Source organism: Chrysemys picta, chromosome 14 (genome assembly GCF_011386835.1).
Source record: "Chrysemys picta bellii isolate R12L10 chromosome 14, ASM1138683v2, whole genome shotgun sequence".
In the NCBI taxonomy this organism is placed as follows: domain Eukaryota; kingdom Metazoa; phylum Chordata; order Testudines; family Emydidae; genus Chrysemys; species Chrysemys picta.
In genome coordinates this window covers 44,978,818-44,992,972 of record NC_088804.1, presented here as the reverse complement: position 1 = coordinate 44,992,972, position 14,155 = coordinate 44,978,818, and the positions used below count along the sequence as shown (strand labels likewise).

The 14,155-nt window shown below is 45.8% G+C and overlaps 1 protein-coding gene across 5 annotated transcripts in view; it reads right to left on the bottom strand.

Annotated features, from left to right (window-relative positions):
• Positions 1-3,960: 3,960 nt before the first annotated feature.
• Positions 3,961-14,155, bottom strand: part of AP1G1 (adaptor related protein complex 1 subunit gamma 1) — a 95,888-nt gene continuing 85,693 nt past the window's right edge. For all 5 annotated transcript variants that reach the window (XM_065567694.1, XM_065567693.1, XM_005310212.5 and 2 more), the window contains one exon: positions 3,961-8,132. In XM_065567694.1, the coding sequence (XP_065423766.1) occupies positions 8,031-8,132 (102 nt within the window). In that variant the 3' untranslated portion in view covers positions 3,961-8,030. The remainder of the gene's footprint in view (positions 8,133-14,155) is intronic.

Here is a 14,155-nt window from a genome sequence, read left to right as displayed (position 1 = left end):
GCTGGGTGCAAGTAACCAATATGCATTTTGATATGGTTACATATAAATGTGTGTCTTGGAACAAGGAATGCAGGCCATACTTACAGGATGGGGGAAAGTAGTGACTGAAAACAATTTGGGGGCATGGGCGGCATATCTAATAGGCAGGGGAAGGCTGTGCCTACCCAAACAGCCTTACATGGCCCTGCCCACACTCTGTCCGGAGCGCTCCCCTTGCTGCTAGTTGGCCCCAGCCCAGGCAGGCTGCTCCTCTTCTGGGAAGGGAAGCCTGCTGGGATTTGGGGTAGCTGGGGTTGCCCAGTGCTGGGGGTGCTCCCAGCACTGGGGCCACACCACCCAGCACTCCAGGGCTGGGGGGTCCACACGCTGCTCACCACTCCGGGACTGGGGGGCTGCCTGCCCAGTGCTCTGGGGGCTGCGTGCCACCCGGTGCTCTGAGGCTGGGGGAGCATGCCTGCCACCCACCCAGTCCTCCGGGGGGGGCGCACACACTGCCTGGTGCTCTGGGGGGCTGGGTGGGGGCCACGTGCCACCCACCTGCCCAGTGCTCTGGGGGGGCCATGCGCCACCCAGTGCTCTGGGGCTGGGGAGGCGTGATGCTGTGGCCGAAAGGTTAATGTGATCCTGGAATACATAAACAGGGCAATCTCAAGTAGCAGTAGAGAGATAATATTACCTCTACATTTGGCACTAGTGCAACTGCTGCTGGAATGCCGTGTCTAGTTCTGATGTTCCCAAATTCAAAAAGGATGTGGATCAGTTGGAGAGGGTTCAGAGTAGAGCCATGAGATTATTAAAGGATTAGAAAACCTGCTTTATAGTATAGACTCAAGGACTTAACCAAGAGAAGGTTAAGGCATGAATTGATTACTGACTACAAGTATCTACCTGGAGAACAAATATTTAATAATGGGCTCTTTAGTCTAGCAGATATAGGTGTAATGTCTGGAGTTGAAGTTAGACAAATTTAGACTGGCAATCAACAGTGAGGGTAATTAACCATGGGAACAATTTACCAAGAGTCATGGTGGATTCTCCATCACTGGCAATTTTTAAAGTAAGATTGGATGTTTTTCTAGAAGATCTGCTGTATTAATTATTTTGGGGAAGTTCTATGGCTTGTTTTATATAGAAGATCAGATTAGATTATCATAATGGCCCCCCTCTGGCCTTGGAATCTATGAATAATCAGCTGAACAAAGAAAGTTATTTTCCATGAACCCATGCTGATTGGCATTACTTATGTCACCTTCCTTTAATTCTTTATTAATCAAGTCCCATATCAGCCATTCCATTATTTTCTGGTCAATGTCAGGCTGACAGGTCTATAGTACCCTGGGTCTCCCAATTTACCTTTTTAAAATGTTGGCACAACTTCAGCTTTCCTTCAGTCCTCCGGAGCTTCTCCCATGTTCCAAGACTCATCACAGGCTTTGGAGCTGGCAAGAGGGAAGGGGGTGTTTCCACCCAGACCTTGGCCTCACCACTTTTTGGCCAGGCCAAACCTGAATGGCACTGCAACCCTGATTGCCATGTCACAACACAGTTTACTCACATTTGTGCTGTAGAGCTCTTGGGCCAGGCTGCTTGGAAGGTGGTGCCTTAGGGTCCAGAGACATCCTCTGCTAGCTCTTTTAAAATGCCTGGATGCAAATTATCCAGACTTGCTGATTTTAAACATCAAAAGGGCTTGAGACACCCATTAATTTGACAGGATTAGGAAGAAATATCCCCTCCAAACAGGCTAGTAGCTTTCCACCACAGGGTTTCTTGTACTTGCCTCAAGCATCTGGTACTGGCCACTGGCAGATTGCTCTGATAGGAATTCCATTGCCTCTGTTCCTATCTGAGGCTGAATCTACACAGAGGATTTTCACATGTTCTCCCGCCGTTGACCTAGCTTCACTACAGCTGAGTTGTGTTAGTGAGAGTTACAGTAACAATGGTAGAAGGTTCAGTCCACATCTAGCAGTTTTTACCACTACTGTCAAACCAGGGTTGATGTGAATGCTTGTGCAGATAAGCACAGCTTTCTTGTACTGTAAAGCACCAAGCACAGTTATTTCACAAACAGGCCAACCAGTTGGGATAACAACTTTTTAGTGATTATTGGGGGGAAGAGAGGGAGAACAAGCTTATCTAAATTTAAAATAGGAAAACCAATGGATAATATTTGTGTGAAGAATCCCGCCTGGCAACCCCCAACTGAAATAGCAATAGATCTGTAGCCTACTCTGACAACTTTAGGCACATGCCAGGAGATTCTTCTCCCTAGTTCTCTCTTGATACATTGCTGCTCCCAAATAGGCTTGTCCCAGAGTTAGCTGTCAGTTGTGCTTTTTGCAATTATTCAACACTTCAAGAACTCTTACAGTGCCAAACACTTCATCCCTTTCCTATGTGCTGCCATTACTGAGACATGCGTTCTCTTCTTGTCCTGCTCTTTAGGCCAGGCTTTCACTGTGCACTCCATTTTCAGGTTATACATTATGCATGCTGAGGAAGTGTATGGAGTTGCCAGGGCTAGACTCCATCAGAGAGGGAGAATGAAGTTACTATTGCCCTGATTCAGAGGGGTGGGCAAAAAGGAATTGGCTCTCCAAACACATCTTTGTCCCTTTCTAGAACCATCCCTAATGGGTGGTTTTACTGTGATCTGTCCCCCCAGTAGAGCATCTAAACAAAGCTTTAATCTGGGCAGCTCTCCTGACTGTGCTACTTTGGTTTGGAAACAAATTGCAAGGTGCTGTCCCACTGCCAACAGGAAGCACAATGTTGAGCTATTGGCCTGAATTTTCCTGCGAGTGCCAAGTAGTTCACAAAAAGGAGGACACCTACAGACCAATGTGCGAATAAGGCTGTTTGCCCCATTCCCTCATTGACACATGCAATCTAAATGCAGGGGCTGAAAACTTTTTCAAACATAAGCTGTTTCTCCACTGGGTTCTCCTGTCGGAAAGTTAGGGCAACCAGCATCATCAACTTCCAGAAACCAATTTCCACCCAAAATGGGACAAATGTGAAGGAAAACTACTGGATCATAGTTCAACACTGTTGTTGTATTGGACGGGATTTCTACAATCAGATTATTGTAGGGACACAATTGTGGTATATTGGGTCTGGACCTCTGCAGAGCAAAACAATCACTGGGTTACTTCATAGATGAAAACAAGCCTAGTCTCATACATCACAGGGATAAAGTCAGCAGAGAGTGCACAGATGGCATTCACATTGCTTCCCTCCAATGATAATTGGACTGGAGTCTTCTTCACGCCTAGAGATATCAATAATAAAAAAAGAGGACCAAATATCACAAAGCCCAGACTGAACTACAACAGACTCCAAGAATGGATTGCAGGAGTAATTCCTTACATATTGCTATTATGGAGAGACTAAGACAAGCCATACCATATGACCAAGATTCCTGTTTCACCTCTGCAGTACTCAATATCAACAGCAGTATTTCTATAGCACTGAAGGGGTACAGTTCCTAAGCTTGTTTATGAATTTGTGGTTGGGCAGCCTTCTCTTAGTGAGAAATTTATATAACATTTATAGGTTTAATAATACACACCTGTCCTCATTCTGTTAAGCAAACACACTGGCAGAATCTGCAAGCTCTGGCATTTCCAGTGATCACTGCTCAGGCTATTCCAGGTGCCTGGCCTTCTCATGCCCACTAGTGATTAGCCAGGTAGGGAGGGATAGCTCAGTGGTTTGAGCATTGGCCTGCTAAACCCAGGGTTGTGAGTTCAATCCTTGAGGGGGCCACTTAGGGATCTGGGGCAAAATCAGTACTTGGTCCTGCTAGTGAAGGCAGGGGGCTGGACTTGATGACCTTTCAAGGTCCTTTCCAGTTCTAGGAGATAGGATATCTCCATTAATTTATATTTATAGGTAGTCATGTGGTTAAAAACCCAGTCCTCTCCCACTACACTTGAAAAAAGGAACAAGGCACAGTTTTAAATCACTGAGTATTGACTTTATTATTAGTCACTTCATAATTTGTTTCAACTGAAAGACAATACACACAGCAGAATTCTAATGCATCCCATGTAAATGTTTACATCTGTTATGCTCCTCACTCACCTCTAAGACTTAGCATTTAATTAAATTTTTTTCACATCTCAAAAATCTGCAATAGTTAGAACGTCATCAGGCTCCCCTCTCAGAATGGGCTTTTTTTTTTTTTTTTTTTTTTTTTAAATACAGTCAAGGAGATGGGATGGGATTCCATGTAAAATGTAACTTACAACTTCAGGAAAGAAAAAAAGATTACAGGAATAAAGTGAGTTCACAGAGGGAAGCATCCAGTGGCTCCTTCCCTCACAGCCCCCAAGCAGAAAATGAACACATGGAAAGCACACCAGGAGGTCTAAAAAAGCCATCCTTGCTGCTCCAGAACCAGTCCTAGGAAAAGGAATGAAATGCCTGACCCAGATGCTTCAGCATCTTCTGGGTTAAATATCCAAGGATCTGTGTAGGCAGCAGCTACTCACTGCTATTGCTTGAAAGAGTGTTCACATCAATTCCATGTGCCGTTCCCCCAAGAAGCTGCACAAAATCAAATCTCAGGACTTTTACTTGCCTCCTCCTCGTCTCCTCTGCCTTCAGCCTGATACAGCTCCTATTCCTTCTGCTGTCTCATAGCTCAAAGATATTAATATCTTCACTAGAAGGGGGGGGGATAAAAAGACATTCACCCCCTTCTCCCAGCCCCAAACTCTCTATGCAGAGTGTTAGAAAGGTTAACTTTAAGTCTGTATCCTGCTCTCAGCACTGTCCCCCTGCATTAAAATGGGAAGGATGTCATCAGATGTGGCAGTCAGCCAGACGTGTACAACTGTCCCATTCCATTGGTGTGAATGTAAACAGTGCTCAAAGCACTTTACAGAGGTGGGCAAGCATTATTACACCCAAGTTACAAAAAAGGAAACAGGACAGGGGTTTAAGAGACCTACCCAGGGTCAAGTAGCAGACAAAGGGATTGATCACTAGGTGTGCGTGGGGGGTATGAAACTTTCTCTCACTCTGGTATGGTATTAGGACCATTATCCCTAGCAAGAGGAAGGCAGAGACCTCCAAGGACCATGGAAATGCTTAGCCTCTTCATAAGGATTATCTCACAGCCAAGGGATGGCCTCAAACCGAATGTCCTACAGGTGTACAATCCACACCACTCACCCTGCCACATGCATTCTCCTGAACTTAGTCAGGAGACTCAGGACAACTGCACCAAAACTTTGTGTCAAGTGCAGAGAGCTCCATACATATACAAACATCTCTTCTATGGAATGAGGCTGAAGAGGAGCCAAGCACACAGGAGGAATTTATCCCTACAAGCTTTCCATTTGGAAAGCTACTGGCAGAACACCTGCTGCTCCAGAAGAGAGGAAGTAACGGCACCTGAAGCAATGAGGTATTCGGCTTCCAGCTGTACAGCAGTCAACGGGCCAGAGTGACCATTGCTTCCGCAGCATTAGCTCTGTCCTCACAATGCTCCAGCATCACTGCTCTTCCTGTGAAAAAGGAACTACTGAAGTGCGGCAGTCTTCACAGTAATGAGCGACTTTGTGCAGGGGCGGCCTTCACTGAGCTGAATGGGAAAGTTCATGGGAACGAAGGCACAGACTTAGCCTGATCTCTGAACGCGTTTCTAAACCAGAGAGATGCTCATCATCCCCCTCACTTGTGGCTGAAGTGCATGGGAAGGAACGCTCAGCACTTCCAAGAATGGACTCTTATACAGCTGTTAAATAGTACGGGGCTGCCTGTATCCTCCCGCTTCTGTCTGAAGCAGACACCTCATCCTCCATCATTAGGCCAAGACATTGCTCTTGTAAATGCTACAACCCAGGATCAGTTCTGTTCTCAAGGGAGACACTATGGTTTAGCTTATTCTTCCTATAGTCTCAAGCAGATGCCAATGCCAGCAGAATGCTAGAGAGCTTCTATTCTAATCAAAAAGGCCTTAGCTGATCCCCTCCAAATGTTGGAAGGCAAAGAGATGGCCTCCATGAGTAAGAGATAAACTGCTACAGGGACCTACCCATCAATCACATTGCTAAGCCTTGTGCCAATTTGACAGTATTATTTAACACCATTTAAAAAAGCAATCTGAACATAAATCTTTAATGACCACTTTTCAAAGGCAAAGGCAGAGCAGCTCTCCCTACTTTCTCTAAATAACCAGCGTCCCACACTTGCATGCAGTCTCACAGAACCCAAGGCTATAACCTGCTCTGACCACCCATCAACAGTTAGCAAACATCAGGTCCTGCATCCAAATCAGTTACATTGACAGATGGAAACATTTCCAGTGAAGACCAGCACCTGGTGTCAGTCCTTTGTAACCACCTGAAGGGTACAGGTCTCAGGACCACTGACGGGTCATCATCTAGAGGGCTCTAAGGGAGAAGTAAAGCAGATTTGCTACCAGTTTCCTTTGAGAAAGCATCAGGGTTGGAGAAAAGACTCTACTCAACATGCCAATATGCTCAAGGGATGAAAATCCAAGGTGTGCCCCCTCCCTTTCCCCAGTCCTGGAGGGTGCTCAACACCATACATAGCTGCCCTCTCTCTCGCTATGGGCCTTGGCTCCCATTCTTCACTTCTCCACAGAGGTTCATGACGCCACTACCTGGCTGACACTGCATACTAAAAAACACGCAGTGCAGCAATACATAGTTCTTCTCTGGAAATCACTGACATAGCTCTGAAGAGCACTAGACCTCAGGTCTTTGGACCCATATGCTCAAGAAACTGGCCTCCACAAAAGAACAGCTTGCTTAGTTACTTTCAATTTGAGAATAAATCTGGGTGCCACATCGGATTGACATGGACTTCACTGAAAGGGGAGCAAGGAGCAACAGGGTTTTGTTACACCATCATTAAGTACAAAGTGGGAAAGGTCTCTTTAAACTGCATGGTCTTTATTTCAGTGCCAGTGTTACAGATACAATATAAACATCCCAGTCAGAAGAATGAACTTGGATGGAATCCAGGGGTCTATGACAGGCTTAGGAAATGAAAGGGGGGGAAGGGTCTAGAGTAACAGGGAAAAGTGATTTTGCAGTGTAGTCTATGCTGAGCTCCCAGCAGGCAATGGCGCCTATTATCAAAAAGAGTGGAACGTTGCCTTTCTACCCACCTACCACAGCCAACAGTCAAGGGACTGGGCAATAAGAGAGTTTTGAAATTTTGGGCATGGGGTAGGTTGGAGCTCTAGGTCTCTGATCCATTGTGATGCTTTCGAGATAGCTACAGAAGAGCCATTGTGAGTCTGCATGGCTGCAACCAATGATGGAAAGTGAAGGAAATGGAAGTGTCAGGGCTTCACGTTCAAATATAGCACCAAATCAACTGGATCAGATCTCATCAGCATCACTTTTCCCGCGCTCTGTCCCTGACTTGCTGTTGATATCGTATCGCTAAGGTGTCTGTGTGTATACAGCAATGCACAGAATAGGCCACTCGGAGCCTACAGCCTCTTCACACATTGGGGAAACCGAAAGAAAAAAGGCAGGGCTCCCTAATGGTCCTGGAGAAGCTTTTCCCCCAAACACCAGATGAAAGTGCCTGAAGATGGTAACCCAGCTAGTAATGACTCAAAACCCACCTTACCCACCCCACGGAAAGAAGGCAGCAGAAGGAAGGGACAGCTGCTCACTTGCTGCACGGGGGCAGGAGGGGGGAGGAGAGAAAAAAGTGTTTCCTTGCAAGCAATTCCAGGCCTCTCTTCCAAACGAGCTGCATATTTCTTGGGGGGGAGGGGAATGTTGCTGCCGGCTGTGAATGCATGGGGGAGTGCAGAGCAGACTCCACAAACAGCAAGCCTCATCAGTGGAGGGGAGGAAATTAGTCTCAACAGATATGCTTCAAAATCAGCAATCACTTCCGGAAGATTCCTCCTCATCAGCAGGTCTCATCGTTCCCCAGGTCCATGGTGCAGTTTGGGGGATTGCCAGGGATCAACCTTCTTCCCAGAGTTCCTTTGATTGGGTGGGGTGAGTAAGAATGGTGCCAGAGCCTCACTGCCAGGACTGAGGGGGGAAGTTGTTGACTTCTGCTAGATCCTGCATTGCTGAGCCCTTGTGATTATAGGTCAACTTGATCCGCATACGTAGTTGTTGCTATAAGAGGAGAGGAAAAAACAAGATCAGGGTCTTCAGTAAACCCCAAACTCACAAACCCTCCCACCAGCTCTCTCACCCCATGGAACCTGATCAGTCACCTCTGGAGGAAGTAGGGATACATCACTAGCATTATCCCATTCTGTGGGGACACTTGTGTCACACGGGCTGCTAGGATGTATCTCAACAGGCAGTTAATCTGGTAGGATGATACTCACTTAAAGCCAATGCTGATCGACAACAGGCAAGTGCTTTCTAATCTTCAAGTCCCTCTCCTGGAACCCTGTAGAAGCCTTAGTGCATAGCTCGTTTTCCAACCTGTGCACCCACATAGGGCTCAGTCTGCCCTGCCCCCCATCCTTCTCCTCCACTGTGCACGTCAAGGCAGATGGCCCACCCCAGGTACTGGCGGCTGCTGGCCAGCACTTGGGCTCGCAGGCTCTGCGGGACAGGTCCCCTGTCTAAGTCCTTGCATCTCCTCCGCTGCGTATTGCACAGTCTGCAGGGCAGGCTCTGTCTCAGGTGCCTGACGGTGCTCCATACGACACTATGTACATTTAATTATCCAATTTCCATACAACCATAAACTTCGACTTTAGAACTGGAAAAAGGCATCAGCTGGATACCCTGAGGAATGAAGCTGTTTGGGAGCCTGGCAGTGCTGCTGCCCTATAGGTAAACAGACACTGCCCTGTGAGGGGGCAGCAGTTCAGTCTCCATTGCCCATGCAGTTCCTAGCTTGTCGCCAACTAATGCAAAGCCTAGTGATTTGTGAGGTGAGGGCTGGAACTGAAACCAAATTCGTCTTCTATGGGACCAGACATCTGAGAGATGGAAATAATTCTTTATCCCTACCAAGCTGGGCAGGGTTCAGCTTGGTGACCCACAGGTGAAAGGTTTGGAGCCCACCAGCAATACCCTGAGGTACCTTGTCCAAGAGGACATGCTCTATAGATCTATAATAGACTATTGCCAATGAGTTATATTAAAAGGACATTCAGGTTGCACAGCCAAGCACTCAAAAGTCAGGAAGTGCCAGAATTAAGGCTGCCTTGGCAATTGTAATTCTACTTACTCCCTTGTCCTTATGTGTTACGATACCGTCTTTAATTGCATGAGCACATACTATTTATTCCACAGGACCCCAGCCTGATTCAAATGCATGACCTCACGTGACAGGGCTGAAGAGGAAACAGCCTCAAGACCCATGAGAAAGGGGACATCCCCATCCCCCTAAGCCGTAGAGAATACAGTGCTACTGAAGCCCATGGCAAAGGGGAATTGTGTTTCTTTCTCCAGGCCTGTACTGAACCTCCGCAAGCACCACAGAGAAGCGGTTCCCAATTGGTCTCTCTCCACACTCTAAACTGTGGCAACTCTGTTAAGAAGAAGGTTTATATTTGATTGTGAACTGAATGTGCCTGTGAGCACGTCCCGTGACGTGTCTGAGTCAGACCCACCACCTACCCTGCAGCCCTTGGAACAGCTGAGAGCTGGCCCTTCCCTGCTGAAGATGCTCAGCAGCTCCCTTGCAGGCTGCCCACTGTATTGGAGGGAAGAGACGCTTCCCTGCTACGCTGTGGGAGCTCCAGGGAGAATAGAATAGGAGCTCAACTGGCTGTCCCTGAGCTCTGGGGTGAGCCCCAAGATAGGACATCTCTTCCCACACCCCAGCATAGCCAAGAACCAGTTACCACTCCCTAATTCTGTGTCCCAGCCCTGGGATACATTATAGCAGAGCAGAAGCTGTTTTAAGTTGCACCAACTGGCCAAGGCACCATATGCCATCTAATTAACAGTCAGAGCCCAGCATGCTCCAATCAATTCCTGTCCCCAATGCACCTCCTGGGCCAGGGGCTGCAAGGCAGACACACAAGGAGCTGATGCTCTGGTTCTCCACCCTCCGGGGATTCCGCAGCAAGGAACATGTGTGGCCTCCATTGCCTTGTGAGAGCTGAGCAGCGCAAGGGAGCACAACAGGACAAAGAATCTGGCCTAAAATACTGAGCGTGGCTTTTAGCCTCTTTGAAATAATATATCCAGCCTTAGCCCAAAGCGGTTTGGCATCACCAGTACAGGGTACTGTTTGGCTGATACTGGCCAGTAAACTACATGTTCCTGACATTTAATGTTGCTCTGACAAGCTTGCCATTTTGCTAAAAGAAAAGTGGGACTCTATGGGAAGCGAATGGCCTTACACATTAACTATGCACCAAAAGAAACCAAAGAAGAACAGGCAATTTCATCCAAGCCTTCCACCATCTCAGAAAGTCCATTCCGCAGGCCTCCGATGGTCAGCTTTAACCAGCAGCAAAGGTGGCCCATGCCAGGCTACAGAGTAGTTACCAGGCTTTGAGTGCTTATAAGGAAACAAACCAGTGGAAATGGCTTCTGGACAATGTGCCATTTTCACGGTCAATGCTGATGCCCTTTCCTCAACACACCCAAAACAATTAGTCTCTGTCCTGGACCGACTCCCTGCAAAGCAGTATTTACAGAGGAGAACTGAGCATGAGGTGGCAGATGCGCCAGACATGAAGGCTAGTGCCAGTGATGGAAATGATGCAGGGTCAGTTTCAGAGAGATTTTGGTCAAAAGCATGGAACAGCCAAACACTATTTTGCTACACCGGGTTGGTCAAAACTGAACAGTTACATCAGCATAACTGTCTCTCTCAGGGGTGTGAAAAATCCACACCCCTGTAAGACGTAGCTATGCTGACTTAACCATGGTGTAGACAGCACTAGATCAACAGAAAAATTCTGTTGCCTCTCGGGGAGATGGATTACCTACAGCGCCAGAATCCCTCCCGTCATTGTAGTGTCTACGCTGAAGCACTACAGCAGGTGAAGCTGTGCCACTGTAGCATTTTAAAATGTAGACAAAGCCTTAGCATCTAGAAGTGGCCTCCACAAACTGAAATTTTAAGAAAACACATCCCCTCCCACACACATTTCTGTTCCTAGATGGTATCTGGAACAGATACATTGTGGCACTCAGCATCTACATAGATACAACTCACAAAACCCCAAACCCAAGAGCTTAGAAGGAAACTTTAAAATCATAGAATTGTAGGACTGGAAGGGACCTCAAAAGGTCATTTAGTCCCCTGCACTCAAGGCAAGACTAGGCATTATAGACCATTTTGTTTGCCTCAGTTGCTCTTAAAAATCTCCAATGACAGAGATTCCACAACCTCCCTGAGCAATTTATTCCAGTGCTTAACCATCTTGACAGGAACCTAAACCACCCATGCTGCAATTTAAGCCCACTGCTTCTGGTATTGTCCTCAGAGGTTAAGGAGAAGAATGTTTCTCCCTCCTCCTTGTAAACAAAATTTTTAAATTCTGGAAAATTATGTCCCCCCTCAGTCTTCTCTTCCTTTACTCATTTTTGCTGCTATTCTCTGGACTTTCCTGAAATGTGGTGCCCAGAATAGGGGATAATACTCAAGATGAGGCCTGATCAGCGTGGACTGTTGACTCAGATTTAGCTTGTGATTTACTATGCCCTCAAATCCCTTTCCATAGTACTCCTTCCTGGGGGTCATAGTGAATCACAAGCTAAATATGAGTCAACAGTGTAACGGTGTTGCAAAAAAAGCAAACATTCTGGGATGTATTAGCAGGAGTGTTGTAAGCAAGACATGAGAACTAATTTCTCCTCTCTACTCCACGCTGATTAGGCCTCAACTGGAGTATTGTGTCCAGTTCTGGGCACCACATTTCAAGAAGGATGTGGACAAATTGGAGAAAGTCCAGAGAAGAGCAACAAAAATGATTAAAGATCTAGAAAACATGACCTATGAGGGAAGATTGAAAAAATTGGGTTTGTTTAGTCTGGAGAAGAGAAGACAGAGAGGGGACATGATAACAGTTTTCAAGTACATAAAAGGTTGTTACAAGGAGGATGGAGAAAAATTGTCGTTCTTAACCTCTAAGGGTAGGACAAGAAGCAAACGGGTTAAATTGCAGCAAGGCAGGTTCAGGTCGGATGTCAGGAAAAACTTCCTGTCAGAGTGGTTAAGCACTGGAATAAATTGCCTAGGGAGGTTGTAGAATCTCCATCATTGGGGATTTTTAAGAGCAGATTGGACAAACACCTGTCAGGGATGGTCTAGATACTTAGTCCTGCCTTGAGTGCAGGGGACTGGACTAGATGACCTCTCGAGGTCCCTTCCAGTTCTATGATGCCCTCCATTAGCACCAAGTGCTGTGCTTTGGATGATTGTTAGTTGTTTAAAAAAAAGCCTCATCCACCTCTTCTTCCTGGTTAGGTGGTCTGTAATAGACTTTACAATGACATCACCCTTGGTTTTTACCCTTTTATCTTTACCCAGAGACTTTCAACCAGTCTGGCTCCTATTTCCATCTTAACTTCAGTCCAAGTGTATATAAAACGATTATAGGCTCTTTCAAAAAAGGGACTCTAAAGCTAGCACCATGGAGTCACATACTCTGATTCCATGTCAGACGGGCTCCCTTCTGTGCCGCAGAATTAACTTGGAACCTAGTTACTATTGGGAATGATCAGATCGGCATCATTTACAAGTAAAAAGATACTACTTTTAACTGACAGCTTTGCAAATGGCACCTGGGATCTGAAAATCTTTCCACCTTGTGCATCAAATCCATAATAGGTTTCAGAGGGGTAGCTGTGTTAGTCTGTATTAGTAAAAACAACGAGGAATCCTTAGAGACTAACAAATTTATTTGGGCATAAGCTTGTTGTTTTAACTTCCTAATACGAACACTTTACATACTCTGATTGCAGGACAAGCATTAATTAACCCGTGCCAACCTGGGAGAAAGGCAAGCATTAAAGGTATCCTGCAAATGGAAAATATTGGTCTTGACCCTGTTTCTATTGCTTTATGATGAACATAGTTGGCCTCAACTTTTTAAAGAAAGTATCTTTTGTTTTCTCCATTAGAAATTCAGGTCTTTTCAACCCTGGAAGCCTCTGTGATGACTGTAAAACTGAGAGAATTATGACATCCCAGGAGACAAAGTCACAGCAGTTGAGAGGAAGGGATTTTTAGTCAAAATGTTTAAAACTGCTTAATTTCATTCTTTATAATACACATTAAACTCCAAGCACTATGAACACTCCAGTGAAAGCCTGCCTTTGCTCAAGATTAAGGATCAAGTAAGTTTTCAATATACATCTGAGACGCTAGGAAATGCTCCAGCAGGAAAGACCAGGCTTGGCATTCCTAAGGTTAAAAAGGCACCATCCTTTCAGGCTGCCTTTATGCATCACAGAGAGCCAGTGTACAAATGCAATATCCATTTCCTTTGTAAGCCACCTCAAGAAAGATTCTGCACTCAGAACTTGTTTAACTTTCTGTGGGTGATGCCTAAAACAGAAGAGGCCTCAGGACCTTTTGCCAAAGGCTGAACCGGCTCCATGGGGCCAACAGGAGTGCAGTGAGGTAAGGTCAAAAGATAATTAAGTCCAAAGCTGACTGTGAGGAATTACAAGGGATCTCACTAAACTGGGAGACAAAATGGCAGATGAAATTCAATGTTGATAAATGCAAAGTAATGCGCATTGGAAAAACTAATCCCAACTATACATCCAAAATGATGGGATCTAAATTAGCTGTTACCACTCAAGAAAGAAATCTTGGAGGAGTCATCATGTATGACTCTGAAAACATCCGGTCAATGTGCAGCGGCAATCAAAGAAGCTAACAGAATGTTAGGAACCATTAGGAAAGGGACTGATAAGACAGAAAATCTCATACTGCCACTATATAAATCCATGGTGCACCCACACCTTGAATACTGAGTGCAGTTTTGTCCATCCCATCTCAAAAAAGATATTACAATTGGAAAAGGTGCAGAGAAGGGCAACAAACATTATTAGGGGTATGGAACAGCTTCCATATGAGGAGAGAATAAAAGACTGGACTGTTCATAAAATAAATAAATAAATAAGATGACTGAAGGGGGATATGATAGAGGTCTCTAAAATCATGACTGGTGTGGAAAAAATGAATAAGGAAGTGTTATTTACTC